The 16534-nt window shown below is 44.9% G+C and overlaps 2 protein-coding genes across 2 annotated transcripts in view; one reads left to right on the top strand and one right to left on the bottom strand.

The window, feature by feature from the left end:
- The window catches only part of SH3BP5 (SH3 domain binding protein 5), a 455787-nt gene that overhangs the window by 362233 nt on the left and 77020 nt on the right, over window positions 1-16534 (bottom strand). The gene's annotated exons all lie outside the window — the stretch shown is intronic.
- On the top strand, window positions 5737-9176 carry RPL14 (ribosomal protein L14). Its single transcript, XM_075705283.1, has 6 exons — window positions 5737-5778; window positions 6330-6431; window positions 7050-7144; window positions 7858-7957; window positions 8346-8399; window positions 8971-9176. The coding sequence occupies exons 1-6, from the start codon at window positions 5776-5778 to the stop codon at window positions 9154-9156; spliced, it is 540 nt and encodes a 179-aa protein (XP_075561398.1). The 5' UTR covers window positions 5737-5775; the 3' UTR covers window positions 9157-9176.

The raw sequence follows: 16534 nt of genomic DNA, 5'->3' as shown, positions 1-16534 counted from the left end.
GTGGTGATGGATTTCATCATGGCGTCAGTTGTTTAAGATAAAATTAAACAACAAGTCAGTAGGAAATGTGAGAGGTAGAAATATGGTAGCTGTTCTTGTGTGCAGCTCTGATACTTTAAAAGCCCCCAATAATCTGATTTCCGAAACTGGAACAAGCACTGGGTAATGACAGGAACTGAAAGGAACAGCTGGGATAGAATTGTTTTTATTGCTGTTCCAAACTGATCCCCACCACATAAAGGTGTAATAAACTACCAACACTTCTCAGGACTTTCAAGCCTGTCTTAAAACTGAGCTCTGTCTTTCGGTGCCATGGAGATCTCGGAATGCCTCTGCTATGGTACATACGATTTGCTTTGTAGGTGGAACAAAATGCTTTCATGCTTTAGTAACTGAACCTAAATTTAAATGTCTCATAGTTACTTCCAGAAGCCACTAGAGTTTTCAGTGTCCTTTTCTCTAACTTTCACAGAAGTACTTTCTGTAGGTTCTCATACTGAAACATTGACCTGTATTCCCCACATATTGTTGATCTCAGACAGTTGCAGTCAGTACTGACTTGTCATGTACATATTATTTCAACTGTCTGGATGGAGGCTCAGACCTGGGACCTTCTGAAGCATGAAAACGTTAAGGCCTTCATTCAAGGCCAAGAGGAATGGGAGCCATTCTGCAGGCCAGCAGAACACCCTTTCTGTGGTGAGTTTGGGAACCCACTGCTGGAGCTGCAGTCATCGCTGCAGTGCCTTGATCAGCCTTTCCACTGTCCTGGCCTCGGTGTTCCTTCAGCAGCACTGGGATCTACCTAGCAGATGCTTCTGTCAAATGCATTAACTCCAGAGCTTTCCTGGAAGTGCTGCTGCCTTCATGTTCCAAAGAGCTGACTTTAATTCCTTGAAAGCCCAGGCATTCTTCACCAAACCTCTCATTTCTTTAAATCGTTAAGACCACAATTTTACCCGCCGCTCGAGGAGTTCTTCATGGTCAGTGCCCCTTTTACCTGCCTGTCTTTTGTATAGCTTTCATCTTCTTCAGCTGGCCTCTGAAATAACCCTTGACAAAACCTCCTGCCACATCATCTGCCATCTCTTCCCTTTGTACTCTGTTAATTCCTCTTCATAGTGGCATAACATGATCTGTGAAACTGCAAGAGGAATACATCTGAAGGGCCTTAGGCTTAGCAGGAAGAAGGGATTGTTGTACTCTTCAGGACCTGCAAGAGGAAGAACAAGCATCCTGCTTCACTTCTCTCCTCCCCTTCTACCATCTCCTTTTTCCCAGATTCAGCACCTACATGGAGCTCCATATTTCCCCAAATGTCATACAAATAGCTGCTGCCAATCACTTTAATACAGTCCTCCCTCTCCATCTTCTCAGGATTGCTTCCCTCTGTGTGTAGTTTCCCTTGCGTGCATCTTTCCTCTCTGAAGGGATGGTTACTCATTTCAGGCACAGAGCTTTTCAGCGTGAGAAAGTAAAAACTAAAAGGGAGATCACCGTATTCAACATCTATTGCTAACAAGCTGAAGCCTGTGAGGCTGTGAGTAGTAGTTTCCACACAGGTGTGTTGCATGTAAGATACCTACTTGTTGATGCATACACTCAAAAGTAAAGTTAACATTGGATTATGAATTCCAATGACACATACTGTGTTTTCCATCCCAACTTCATCTATTCCCCATACTGATTAGGTTGTGAGATAGGAGAACAGTGGCCAGTATTTTTACCCATAAATAATATTTCAATTTCTGTCTTTTGTTTCTATATCACCTTCTTACTTTCAGGTTTGGTTATGGGGTTGGGGTTTTGTTTTCTTTTGTTTTTCACAGGCTGATAGATGATTTAAAAGGAACTAAATATCTTTTTAAATGGGGAAAAAGAAAAAAAATTAATGATTTTTCAAGAGGATCAGCAGTGAGGCCTTTGTCCCTTCTCTGTTTGTATACTACTATGTCCTGTCAGTCTTACTGGAGTAGCAGTACTTCAGATAAGGCAGCAGGTATTACAAATTGATGAAGTGTTCTGTGGCACACAAGTTACATCTGATAAAACATAAAATTTACTTCAGAATGCATGGACGTGACAGAGGATGGCATGAGATAAAAGCCTTATCGTGTGTGGTTGATCTGGAACTGCAGTTAAAGGTAAAAAAAGACAGTTGGATGACACCATTAAAATGTTTTCTTCAGCTGCTAAATTTCTGATGAAAGTTTTATTCTGGTATAGTTACTTGCCCTACAAAATCTTTGCTTTGCTTTGTTTGTGAATGGCAGGGCCATTCAGATGTGGTTTGGCACAAATAGAACATGCTTGGAAGTCAGTCTCCTTAGAGATGGCAGCTAAAGAACATTTGTTCAAAAATCTTTGGACTTCTAGATGTACTTGGATAGAGCCAGTATCTGATCGAAGAATGCCTTCCCTCCCTGAATGACCTTCTGCTCTCCTTTTTGGTGGTTCCCTCTTCTCCCTATGTATATAATCTCCCTTCTGTATCACCAGGATACTCTCCTGTAAGTTTCAGCTGGAAAAGCTGGAACTATTGAACTTCGAGCCAGGCAGCTGCACCGCCATAGCTTACAGCTTCTTCCAAGCCAGCACCATGGCTGCAGCTCAGTGTTACAGTAAAAAAACCACGGCTTGGCCATGCAGCCAGCTTGGCCACCCTTGGCTGTAGTGGTTGTGTTCGGAGGGGAGGGGAGGCAATGGGGATGGTCATGGCCTCAGTAGCCATAGCTAAATCCTCCACCAAGTGTGAGCCAGAACCAGATCAATGGGCATAATGTTGTCCCGTCATCTGGAACTGAACAGGCCTCTGGGAAAGCCAGTGAAGGTAACAGCATTTGGGAATGTGTACAAACTATAGGTTATTTATCTTTTTATACCCTTTACTGCGTGCATATGAAGACTAATAAAATTAAGTTGTGAAAAGCTAAGCCAAATGTACTTTATTTATTTATTTTCCCCCCAGTAGCAGTATTTCATCCTGGTAGACAAGTTATTCTTATCAGATGGTTAGGAAATTTCTGAAATGCTTTCCTGGGGATGAAAATCTGCATGCTGCAGAACTGATCCTGTGAGATTCTGGAGCAGACAGTGCTCATCATCTCCAGAATCCATATTCTTGGCAAGAAAACCCTGGTGATTAAAACCAAGCCACTCTTCTGGGGTTGTTTTTTTTGTTTTTTGTTTGGTTTTTTTTTTAAATATATACACAACACACATAAATATATAAAGAACCTCTACTTTTAAACACCGTTAACATTTCACTCGGGGACACTGACACTTTCTAGGGCTTCTTTCAGGTTCACCGCCATAACATAGCTCTGAAGCAGCAATTCCCAGTTATGAAAGACAGTCGAGCGAGATACGGATTGGTTAGAAAAAGAACTCTTGGGCATTGGGAATAGGGATGGGATTATGTAATATGAAAAAATCTCATCTATGGAGAAGCAGCAAGAAGTTAATCCACCAGAAGAAAGAGATGAGAAATTAAATTCATATGGGTGTTTCTGAAGCGGGGGCGGGGGGGAGTAACAAACTTCTCAAAGCTATATGTCAACTTGTCAGCAGAAAACAGTAACCTGTACTGCGTGGCATCATTCAGCATTGGTAAGAGGAGTTAAGAGGACAGAAAAGTAAACAATGCTGAGTATGACAGTCGATTGTACCCAATTTGGGAAGTTTTTATTCAATTTTTAAATTCAGTTGTTATTTCAGGAACAGTATGTGTTCACTTGGATGGCAGTGAAGAAGTGAAGACTGTGTATCACAAAAAGTGCTCACCTATACTTAATTTATGAGTGTTTTTCTGTGTAGCAAGAGGAAGGCAGTATCTAGTTACTGGCTCAGCAACATCTGTGCAGGCCTAGTGCATGTTTATAAAAGTGTATTCATGGCAGAAAATGCTTTTAAGCTTTAAGTCCTGAATTGATTTCAGTGTTTGATATGAAGGCACGGCCCAAATTTGGTGTTTTTTATGATGCCTCTTCCAGTCATTTATGATCTTAACAGATGCAGAAATGTATGCGTGCAAGTTGCAGTTACAAAGAACAGATGCAACCCTTGCATACTCAGTAAGTCATCAGTGCAGTCACTGGTGACCTTTGAGTATCTCTGCCATAAAAAATACAAAGGCTGCTAAAAAGACCAAGATTTTAGACCAAAATGTTTGATCTAACATTTACTGGAGTGTAATGTTAGATCAAATGAAGAAAATGAAAAATACTGTTTTTTCCAAATCACTGCAAAATGGAAGAATCCAAAAGCCATCACCTTCTACTGACTTGACCTAGATGATGTTGTTTAAAAATAACTGCTTTAATACCTGTATTAATATATTACTGTTGTAAAGCACAGTAAAATACTGCTGTAAGAGTGTTCTGGTCAGAACTTTCAAAAATACCCGATGGACTTAAGCGCTCATTAACATTTCAATGATCCATTCACTTGCATAAAATATCTGCACCAATTGCTTCAGTGCATTTTTTACCTGCTCTCTTTTATTATAAAAGCAAAACCGCACAAACAACAAACTACGCTTTAGACCTCTCTCCACCCGGCACCCTGTCTCTGCAGCTCTGCCCGAGGTCGGAAGGGTCCGTCCTGCGTGCACCACGGAGAGCTCGCACCGCGTCTTTGCTCTCTAGGAAATGTCACGCGTGTGGCAGGAGGTTCCAAGCAGTCGAGTAAGAGCAGTCCTGCACGTGTCCCTGGAGCTCGGAGAGTACACAGGCCAAGAACGGAACGAACACGGGCCAAGAACGGAACGAACACGTTCTTTGGCAGCGTGTGCGTCCCTGACACTGGCATCAGCACGATGTCTCCTGCCACAAACAGGAGGGACAGACGCTCGGCCCCCGCAAGAAGAGCGCTGCCTGTCCCTCTGATCTGCGGTGCCTGTAGTGCAGGGTCAGTTAAATGTTCCTTTTGTTTTCAAACCACGAACTTTTCACCATCTGGTGGCATCACCTACTAAGCTGAATTGTAATGCTGGTTTTACCCTCTCTAAAAGTTCTGAATGTCTACTTCCATCTCCTTCCTAAGGCCATCTTGCATTTGTTCTGTTGTACCCAGAGTCTCGCCTTGCGTGCTGCCAAGCTGCTCCTTCAAATCGGGCCAGTTCTGCACCGGGATACGGGAAACCACGCACAATCTTGGTGCATTTTTCACTCATCCCCCTCGTTAAAGCGTTCTGCTTTTCGAAGGGACGGGAAATGTCGGCGACTTGCCTCACAGCACGTTGGCTGTGCTCTGCCAACTCTCCCCTGAGCTCAAACGCAACAAGCTCGCAGCACAGGCACAGCCTCTGCACTTCCCGTCCTCTCCGGGGCTCTTCTGCCACCGGGCCGCTCCCACGGCGGCTGCAACCGAACCCGCTGCCAGCCGCCGGCTCGGAGCACCGAGGCTGTCCTTACCCCCCACCCCGAGCTCGGGAGGAACCGCAGCTCGCTGATTCGAGAGAGCGGGACGAGCTGCGCCCAGGGCCTGCTCCCCCTCGCCCGCCGCCGCAACCCCGCAGCCGCAGCCGGGCCGCCCCCCGCCCGCCACCGCGCATGCGCGCACACGGCGCAGACGCCGGCCCCCGCGCCTCCCTCCAATACGCACGCGCCCCCTCTCTTTGCGCATGCGTACCGCCGCGCCGCCCGCCCCGGCTCGCCGCCGCCCGGGGCAGGCGGCCCGCTAGGCCCCGCCTCCGCGCATGCGCAGTGGCGGCTCAGAGGCGGTTTCCGGCCGCCGCCGGGGCCCCCCCTCCCTTTCTGCTCGCGGGCGGCCATCATGGTACGTGCGGGCGGCCGGGGCCTCCGCGGCATGGCGGCCCGCCGGCCTCCCTCCTCCCCGCCTCCTGCTCCCCGCGTCCTGCTCCTCGCCTGTGCCGTCCCGCGGATGTCTCCCTGCGCTCGGCCGGGCGGCAGCCGGGCGGTGGGGGGGAAGGCCGCGGCCGCCTCACCCGTGCCGTGCCGGGCTGGGTCGGGCCCCGGCCCCGCATGCGGCCGCTGGGCGGGCGCGGCTGGGGGTCGGGCAGGGCCGCGTTGGGAGGACCGCGCCCGGCACGGTGGAAGCCGGCGCCACCGCCGCTGGCTCTTCCCGGTCCGCGGGGTTCGCTGCTTCTCCCCGGCGCCTCCGCCTGCCTGCGGCCTCCACGCGGGGCCGGCGCCGGCAGAAAGCAGTTGAGGGGGGTTACCGTGGGCCCTGTGCTCGAGGGAAGGGGTTTTTTTTTTGTGCACTGCGAAAACTTGGGGAGCTGTTTGAAAGGCCGTGAAGGGCTTGAATCTAGCGGTGGCCTTAAGTATGTTCTCGCCTAACTCCTGTCAATTCTTACCCGCTCCCAGGTGTTCAAACGCTTCGTCGAGATTGGCAGAGTTGCCTTCATTTCCTTCGGGCCACATGCTGGCAAGCTGGTGGCCATCGTGGATGTCATTGACCAAAATAGGGTAAGCTATGAGTGCTGTACCTTTATTCAGGTACCTTGCCACCTTAACAGAAGCTTGTACACTAAGACAGAGTGTATCGAGTTTAAAGGAGATTCTCTGTGAATAGGTTTTTCAAAAAAATAAGCGGTTGACAAAAAGATGCGATTTAACAGCTGTTGTCGTGTTTGAAACTTTAAGTGGCAAGGTATTTTCACTGGCGAGTGATATATTCCCTTCTCTGCTATGTTTCCTAGGAGTAGAAGTGGACAAGTGATGTCAGTTGGAGTCTAAAACTTGTGAATGGAATGGCATTAATGTATGTTTAAAGTAAATGTTTGGGTTAGGGGACTCTTTGCTTAACGTTCCTGAAAAAAATGGAGGAAGAAAAAGATTAAATATGTCACCTTAGTTTTGTGTGCTTTTTTAAAGTTGTTTGTTTTTTTTTCCAAAGACAAAGGTGGGCCTTTACAATTCTTTCTCTGTAGATGCTTAACAAACTTGGGTTTTGTCGGCATAACATATATTTCAGTTTTGTCACTGTTGTCAAGATACTGTTCATACATTATTAGGAAGCTGCTATATAAACCAACGACGATGGCAGACTGCTACAAAACCCCCACATTTGTTTTCCTTTTTCAGGCACTAGTTGATGGCCCCTGCAGTGGTGTCAGAAGGCAGGCTATGCCCTTCAAGTGCATGCAGCTGACTGATTTTGTTCTCAAATTCCCACACAGGTGAGTTTTCTTTCAACCTGTATAAAAAAACATGCTGTCACTTGGATGACTGGATGATGTGATGCGATGCTTGCTAAATCTAGAAAAGTTCATACAACATTAAGTCAATGGATTAATGTGTGCACAGTAAAAATTTGGCAGACCATGTTATCATAGTTGAATACATTTAAGTTTTTGTTACCAATATTGGTTGATAACTGCTGTTCAAGAGCAAAGGAAATAGTGCGCTGGCCTAGGCAACTTGCAGGTAGTGGTCGGGTGGATGCTGTTGGGGGAAGCAGTTGCAGTAAATACTGTGCAACTTCGCTTTTGCTACTGCTTAGATCACCTTCAGACATTAAGTATGTTCCCTGCCTACAGAACTACACTGGAGTTGCAGGAGGCTGAACTCGTTCTGTTCTCTTTAGCTTAGCTACTATACAAGTTTTTGTAATTGAGAAACAAAAATTGCTGCCTTTCTGATTCTGAAGCAGTGCTAGAAACAGTGTGTGAGTATGCCTCTTGGAGTTGCTCATCTGTCAGTCCTAGCAAAGCATTTGCACAACAAAATTGTTAGTTAGGCCACAGAGATGTATGTGGCATTGACTTAAAGTAAGTGACTGAAGTAACATTGAAGGGTGATCTTCACTTGTATGAGACTTGGTGGGTCAGCATCAGAGAGAACCTTTTTTTATAAAGACTGTGAATATAATTTTGTGACTGTTCTAATGCAGTGCTCGTCAGAAGTGTGTGCGACTTGCCTGGGAGAAGGAAAATATAAATGAAAAATGGGCAGCGACGAGATGGGCAAAGAAGATTGAAGCCCGAGAAAAGGTACAGTTTTCTACTGTATGAGTAATACATGTTGTACTGCTTCTGCTTATTAAAATTAGGTGCAATCTAATAAACTGTGCGTTTTCAGTTGCAGGCTAAGATTAAAGATAGACAAGGCATAGATTTTTAGAAGTTGCTACCTATCAGCTTCAACTTCTTGTATTTTAACAGTAAATATGGTTTTGTTCAGTTATTTCTATAGCCACCTTTTTTTTTTCCTGCACTATCACTTCCCAGCAAAGGCCTTAAATAGTAAACTAGTTCCAGATGTGCAGCTAAACCTAATTTGGAGATGATCAGAATTACTGGTGGAATGCTTTGAAACACTTGTGTTTTACTACTTGCATATGTATATATCAGAGCTTCATGACTGATTCTTTTCAAACAGAAAGCCAAAATGACTGACTTTGATCGCTACAAGGTTATGAAAGCAAAGAAAATGGTGAGTGCTTGAGTGTCGCTTCTTTATGGGGTTAATGTTTGTTGCTTTGACTTTAGAGTCGCATACAGATGCTAGTAGCTTTACTTTTATAGCTGGCTTGGGTTATGGAGTGACACAAAGTATGTGAATACCTTGAATTTTTCATGCTGCTTTGGCCACTGCTTTCTCTTCAGTTGTTGATCACTCAAACCCACATGATTTGTGTGTCAGTCCTCCAAGTTAGAGCTGAGGAAGGAATTACCTGGTGATGAAATCAGATATTCTTGATGGGTTGCTGTTAGTATTCCATTCTATAATGAAAGCCATTACACATGAAATATTGGGGTGCCCAAGTTACTAGCCAGAATGATGTTGTCCCCTTGGTAGATCGGAACAGTTTTAGGTGGAATTTGACATTTTAAATGTAATACATGGTAAATCTTTTGACTATGGAATATAAATATAACTGGTTAGCAAAGGGCAATTATCAAAAAGGGCAGAATCTGAAAACTTAGAATTGAAATTAAGGCATAATATTTGAGCTGTTGGTGTTTTCATTCTGATGAATAGTAAACATTTTCCTTTTTTACAGAGAAACAGGATCATCAAGCACGAAATGAAGAAGCTCCAGAAGATGTCTTCTAAAAAAGGCAAGAAGCCAGAGAAGTCAGAGAAGGCGCCGAAGTCAGAGAAGGCGCCGAAGTCAGAGAAGGCGCCGAAGTCAGAGAAGGCGCCGAAGTCAGAGAAGGCGCCGAAGGCACAGAAGGCACAGAAATAAAATGAACTTCTAGTTATGTATGACTTTGTGCCCTTGTTCTGATTTGTCAAAGTTAGCAAATGGTTAAACAGCTGATTTAAGTTGTAATCATAACTTCACTTTTGCTTCTGACCAAGAATTGTTGTCCGTCTCATTTATTACTGTCCAAATGTTGGGTTCTGCTGTTTCCCTGGAACACGCAGAAATGTTTTTGCCACGTTCTGTGAAGTTGACCACACAGACTATGCTCACTATTTTATACCCAATGCCAGTTGAAATATTTGCATACCCAGTTATTTGAAGTAGGTCAGATCCTGACATTTTAAAGCAGTCTCCTATTGAAATGGTTGGCAATGAACGAAATTACTTGCACAGTCTTGGGTGTGAAAGATGAGAAATAATTTATACAGAATAATTAGTGTAATTGATTAAGGCATAAACTGAAAGTATGTGTTCGGGTTAGAATATAAGTATGTCAGTGTTTGAAAGACTGACAAATTGCTGTTCAAATGCTTTAAATTACTCCATATTTTCTAAAAAACTTCCACTATTCTTTAAGCAGCGACCTGGAATACTTCCATACTTTCAATGTCTAACACCACAGTTGTCCTGTAAGTGCAGGTACAATAATGAGTGATATATTAACAAGATGGGAATTGGTGACTTGTGTTTAAGCATGCTTGCTTTGCAGAATGTTTAAAATTAAGAGCTTATGTCAAGACCTGAGCCTAATTATAGTTCCTTAAACTGTGGCATATAATTCCTGCTTTTTAATCAAAGCCATTAAGTAAAAGTGGACATGACCTAAAAATTACTCGACTCATCTGAAACATTGAGGTGCTCGATTTAGTCTTTGCACTATAAAATAATGTTTACATGTCTCTGAATGTCAGCATCCATCTTTTCCTATGTTTTCTCCTGTGTAGTTTGTTAGCAGGGGATATATTTTCTTCATATTGAATGAAGAAATTGTGGAAGTCTTGAGATCTCTTGTAACTGAAAAGCAAATTATTTTTACAGTCATATAAAATGGAGGAGGGAGAATATGTATTTTAAAAATTGAAGGTATTAGGACCTTTAAATATATTGTCAAATATATATTGTGAAATACACTGATAAGCATGTGCTTTTAAGTAGTTACATGGCTAGAGTTGCTTATTTCAGCCAGAATTGGGCATCTGTATGCTCAAACACTTAAAAGTTACACAATGTTGTCCTGAGCTATTTATATGCCTTTGGAAATTGAGTTCAAGCACATGGTTGATACGAATGAGTATAACAACTAAGGAAAAAAAAAATCAGAAATTATGCAAATTGAGATTAAAACCCATGTTCGAGCATCTGGAGATCTTGATTTTAAATTGGATTCTAAAGTCATTAAATCCACCTACTCTGCAATTCTCTTAACTTGAAGGTAACTTGAAAGGTGTATCAACCTGGAGGTCCTTTAAGGTGCAAGAGTTGTTCCTTAGGGCTCTTTTGGGGTTTTTATGTACTGCCGTTAAGCTCACTTATGTAAGACTGGGGGAAAATTGGTAAAAGTGCCTGTAGAGAAAATAGATGTGCCTTCAATCATAACGAGCTCCCAAATGCTTTTTTTACGTTTGCTCGTTTTTAAGGGTACTTGCTTCCACGGAATAACTTTGGCCAAGACTGCAGCAATTTGTCCAGTGTTTTCATTCCCACCGACGCCACTCGGCAGCTGCTGAGGTACCTGAAACATTTCGATGATACAAAGCGTGCTGTAACCATTTCCCTGAAGAGGAACCTTACAAGGCGCCTAAAGGGAGGGCTGCCTGCCTGCGGGCCGGCTGCGTCAGCCCTGGCGCTGCGCCATGGAAAGGGGCGTGCTGGGGGAGAGGGGCGTTTAGGATGCTGGTAGCACTAGAGAGCGTTATGTGCTTTAGAAGAAAACTTGGCTCTGTAATACCATGTCTCCCATCAACTGCTGTGAAAGTACTGGTTTTTTTTTAACTTGGACCAAAGGGGAGAAGAGAAATAATGGAATATACCGGTCTTTGGTACCTGTGCCATGTCTTTCTGGCAGCATGTTCCATGTGAGCAGCATCTGATGCTCCTCCTAGCAACTCATGAAAGCTCTCTGAAACCTTTCCCAGCTCTGTATCGTGTCAGTAGTCCACCTTTCTTTCGAACCATTAGTGTTGTGCCACCTGTGCTGGTTTGTCCTTTCTTTAAAGCTACAGGGATACAGAAAACTGCAGAAGTACCGTTTTGTTTGTGAAGGTTGCCACACGATGGCAACGTTAGCTCTAAGCAAGGTTGTTCCTAAGGCTTAGCCAAACCAGGCAGCTGTGGTGCAAGGAACAGTGAGGAACAAAGGGGATGGCACAAACATTTGAGAACAATGGACACGCTTATCCAATTCTATATTTTGCCTTTATAGTTGACTGCGATGTATTTGCTGGACTAAAGATATCCTCCTTTAATTTACTTTGTGGAGCTGAGTGTGAAGAAATAGGGTCTGCTGTTTAGAAACAGCTTGAAGTGAGGTCCCAGTATTTATTTTCTCAGTTTATTTCACGCAGAACGCGTAAGGCGCCTTGCTGGGGGCAGAGAGGGGAATGCACCCTATCCAGTTTACTCCTGAGATCAGCAGGTGTTGCTGTACTCCCTAAACTGATACCAATAGTAGGGAAACCCAGTACTAATCTCTGTGCTGCAAAGTCTGGGAGACATGAGCAATTCTAGGAGTAGGATTGGACCCCTTAGCATAATCTGTAGTTAAAAGGTGTAAAATCTGCTGTTACTGTGAACCAGCTGCAGTTCTGGGCTGAGTGATTTGCTGGTGATGCATATTTCTTCTTCAAAAAAGGCTGTATTTAAGTGCTTTTGGTTCTTGTCTAAACACGGCTGTTGCTGTGTTTGGCATCTGAATGTGTTTCAGTTTTCTGGGGAGATGTAATGGACCTGAAAGAGGAAACTCTGGATTTACTGATCTTCCCGGTTTTCAAATACTAGTATTCAGACTGTCCTTCAGTCAAGGTTTGCTTGGTGACTGTGACATTTTCAAATCATTTGGTCTTGTAGATACCTATATGTTAACAGCAGATGATACTGTCTGTTCCGAACTACTTCTGCGCCACTGATGCTGACCGTGGCCTTGTGGCAAATCCGGTCCAGTTTACGGTTGAATTCTCTCTGTTGCCCCTTAAATGTTTCCAGCCCTGCATGTTTCTCTCCTTTCCCCCTGCCCACATTGATAAGGTGTCTCTGAAAACTCAACGTGCCTGCCTTTCATCAAGATAAAAAAGTGCTAATGTGCTAATTTCTACGCACAGCATTATTGGTATATGAGTAAGTATAGCTTACAAGCAAGAAGTGGAAAGTGGAGCAAATTACAGAGATGGCTGTGTTTTGGGCTCTGCTTATTTCAGGTTTTCAGCTTTTGGTTCTTTCTTCGTATAAATTCTGTTGGGTGGTTTTTTTTTTTTATTTTGGAAATAGTTTTTAGTATTGTTTTGAGCTTGAAGTTGCAGATACCATTGTCGCACTCAGGTGCTTTTGAGTTTATACTGGGATTGCCTTCTCTGAAGCAGAAAGATCTGCTTTTACCTGTTTAAGCACTGCATCCCTAGTCGTGCTGAAGTACTGCAGTCCTTGTCCCTGCCTTGACAGAAGCAGTGGCCCTGTGGAGACTGGTGATGTACCCACGCCCTCCCTTTTTCCCTCAACTCATAACAGGCTTCATTCCTGGGTGCTGTGCAACCTCCAGTTCATAGCGTCCTTAAGTGGGAATTTGGCCCGACCTTCACTTCGTGCAGCTGACCCCTGTGCCATATTCTTGTTTTAAATAAATGAAGAGTCGGTCATTTTTTCCTCAACTCACTTTCAGCGATCATAGAATCATAGAATCGTTTAGGTTGGAAAAGACCTTTAAGATCATCCAGTCCAACCATTAACCTACACTACCAAGTCTACTCTAAGCCAATCAAGGGTAGACTAGACTAAACCATGTCCCCAAGTGCCACATCTACCCGTTTTTTAAACACTTCCAGGGATGGTGACTCCACCACCTCTCTGGGCAGCCTGTTCCAATGCTTGACCACCCTTTCCGTAAAGAAATTTTTCCTAATTTCCAACCTAAACCTCCTTTGGCGCAGCTTAAGCCCATTTCCTCTCATCCTATCGCTAGCTACATGGGAGAAGAGCCCAACACCCACCTCACTACAACCATAAGTCAGTCTGAGCGATCTCCAGGTAAGTCTTTGCAGCAAACTCTCCCTCCTCCCCCAAAAGCTTTCAGACCACTGTGTGCATCCGAATTAGAGAAGTCTTCCACCTGCAGCCAGCTATTTGTGCTGATCAGCAGCCTAGAAATTACACCATTGACACCAGCACAGAGCCACTTCTTCATAAGATGCATTGACCTAGTTCTTACTACAGAGGAAGTACTTTTCAACATTTCCCCAGTGGTCTCCTGGTATGAGGGTATTTTTCAGCATATTTTGTTCTGTAACTGTTGGGGAGCATCGCTCCTTGCATATTGAGGAGAGGCCCCGACCTGCTCGCAGCATGGCTCTCAGCAGAGCTGAGCAATCCCCTCGCGTCGGCTTTGGGCTGCTTGTGGAGCGCGGGTGGTGTCTCGGGGCACTGCGCTGCTGATAAAGGTTTATGTGGCAGGATCTCATCAAGAAGCTCTGCTTTGATGAAAATGATAGATGCTTTGAAAAAGTAATAGTGTTCATATTTAAATAGCATTAAAGAATATTATCTTTGAGATCAGCCGGAGCTTTACCTAAGGGCACCCAATGGGAGGGCACAACATCTGAATATTTTTCATAATAACTCAACAGCGAAGACTTTTTAGAGCTGCTGTTTGAACCTCATATTTACAAAAGCCATCAAACAAAAGAAGGGGCCATTGCTAGCTGTGTTATTGCAGTCAGATGCTGTATAAAGGTGATCTAAATAAAGGATGGGAAATAGGCTTGTGGGCTTTTTCCTTTCCTTCTTCCTTCTCTTCCTCCCTGGAGCCCCTGAGTAACTTTACAGGGATTTTCTTTTTTTTTTTTTTTTTTTGGTTGTTTATCTTTTATTTCTACTGCTTATCTCATTTGTATTGCACATGTGAGTCTTAGCTCATCCTGGAAGTCTCTGTGGATAATAGAAAAAAATCAGAGAGTTTACGGCATAATGAAGTAAATTAAGTCTGACTAGCTGAAAGTGGCATCATTTTTGCTCTGGTTGCTTGAAGCATTTTTCAAGGTCCAGGGGGAGGCTGGCAAGCTGCTGCTGTTGGCGATGCATGCAGGTCCTCATCCCAGATGTGAACAGGCTTCCTCAACTCCCAGCCACCTGAATGTGACCTTGGAAGGAAAGATGTTCAGTCAGTGGATACGGCTGGCCTCTGCTGGCAGTGCCGCGGTTCTGCTTGAGTGGGAGGCAGGTGTCAGGGCACCCGGGATAGAAACCGGGAGATGTGGGGGTGGAATTGCTTCTCCAACCCATAGCTTCACTGGAAGCAGGGCACGGTCCCTGTCATGGCACAGTGGTGTGGTCCTCTGGCCTCTTCGCTCTCCCCGGTCCCCGCTGCTCGCCACGTGGTTTCGGGTTGCTCTTCAGAAGGCAAAGGTGTGCATAAATCAGTTGACAGGTAGGAACGACCACTTGGTTGTGGCTGCACTAACCTATCTCATTGGCACCGAACTGTGCTAGACTTTGCTGGCAGCCCTGTTGGGAGCACGAGCTGTGCTCCGCTGGGTCAGACCAGTGGTCTGTCTAACCCCACTCCGAGTCTCTGACGCTGCCGATGGGAGATGCTGTGTAGGGAGAGGACGTGAGTTTAGTCCCTCCCCTTGCAGTTCCCCAGCATCTATAATAGCAGGATTAGGGGTGCTAGAGGATACACACCTGCCCATTCCCTTTACTATTTCTTTTAGACCTGCTGCCTGTGAATTTGTTCAGTCTTTTGCATCTGCACCTCCCTCCACAATCTTGTGGTAACATATTCTAGAAATTCATTGCTGCTGTGTAGAAAACTCCTGTGTAGTGTTTTTAACCAGTGTTTGAGCCAGGAGCTACTAACCAGCCCCATCGTGCTGTGTAGCAGACATCCTTGCCAGCTGTAAGCTTGGAAATAATGGTGAGAAAATGTTATTTCACAGAGGAGTCCATGGAAAGGAGGTGAGTTATGATGTGTCCTCACTCAGAGTGCCATGACTTGGTATTTGAAGGACCATCAGAGTTGCCATTAGAGTTGTCAACACAAGCCATTGTTCACAGGACAATTATTCCAGTGGGAGACTTAAAAGCATTCACACACTGCGTGGTGCAACACGCTTTCTAGTATCCTATAGCAAATTTGAGATTGTGGGCAGAAGAAAGTCCCAATGCCGTGCCACAGGATGAGAGCACCCAGGGTCACAGGCACTGCCAAAAGCCCTGGGTCACTGCTCAGGCTGGAAATTTGGTGTCCTTATGGTCCTTGGAAGGAGATCAACAGCTTGGAGCAAGGTAGCCCCTGACAACCTGACCTTTCTTTCTGACCATCTGGGGTTTGTTTCTACCCAAAGCCTGCGAGGAGTTGAGCTCCAGGGCTATTGCTTTGTAGCATTAGGAGATCGTACAAAGCAATCCCTAGGGGTGTGGGCAGGACAAATGCTCCAAGCCTTCAAGATCCCCCCTCTCCTCTCCTACACTGCTCTACCTGGGTGCGACAGAGGTTCCCAGCCTGCTCCCTCTCCTGTCTGAAAGTTTCCAGAACTTAATTCCTCTGATTATTAGAAACTTTCTAATTGCCAACCTAAATTTATTCATGACCAATTTATAACCAGGAGGCTCCACTCCTTGCTTCTGTAACTGCAGGGCTGTCAGGAAAGATTCATGAGCCCACATGTTGGTCAGGCCCTATTTTCAGCAGCCACAATTCAAAGCTTTCAGATTAAATACTGCCTGATTACTCTATGTGTTAATGCATACATTTTCTCCTGTCCTAACATCATGGTGGCAGAGGACTTTCCCTAATGCAAAGGTATATAAACAGCCACTACAGTATCTTTGTGGACCCAACTCAAGCATATGCCAATAACTCCTTCCAGGAAAAGAAACAGATTGCTTCTGTCTTGTTTTCTGTCTCTTTTTTTTTTGGGGGGGGGGGGGGGGCAGGTATGTTCTGTGCATCAGCTTGTGTGCATTTTTTTCTTGTTTCTGTCCGATCCTGCAGGTTAGAGCTGGCAGTTTGCTGAGATGCCCTGAGGAAAATGAAATCATATTTTAGCTTGGTGCCCCCCCGGCTTGGGACACTGGCGCATCCGCAGTGAATCCAGGAGGGCAGGCTATGCCCCCAGCGTCTGGCCTGTTCATGTACAGAGGTAGGAAGTGAATTTTCTGTGTCTGGAAAGGTCTCGGAGGCAGCCACAGTCACGCCCTGTGGGGAGCC

The sequence above is a fragment of the Pelecanus crispus genome, chromosome 2, assembly GCF_030463565.1.
Source record: "Pelecanus crispus isolate bPelCri1 chromosome 2, bPelCri1.pri, whole genome shotgun sequence".
Taxonomy (NCBI): Eukaryota; Metazoa; Chordata; class Aves; order Pelecaniformes; family Pelecanidae; genus Pelecanus; species Pelecanus crispus.
The sequence above is the reverse complement of the archived record's forward strand: the minus strand, read 5'-3'. Positions and strand labels throughout refer to the sequence as shown.

What these genes read in the sequence shown, in the direction of transcription:
- RPL14 (XM_075705283.1), top strand. An exon ending in GTTCTCAAATTCCCACACAG is followed by an intron (nt 7,145 to 7,857) that starts GTGAGTTTTCTT and finishes GTTCTAATGCAG; the next exon opens with TGCTCGTCAGAAGTGTGTGC. An exon ending in TTATGAAAGCAAAGAAAATG is followed by an intron (nt 8,400 to 8,970) that starts GTGAGTGCTTGA and finishes CCTTTTTTACAG; the next exon opens with AGAAACAGGATCATCAAGCA.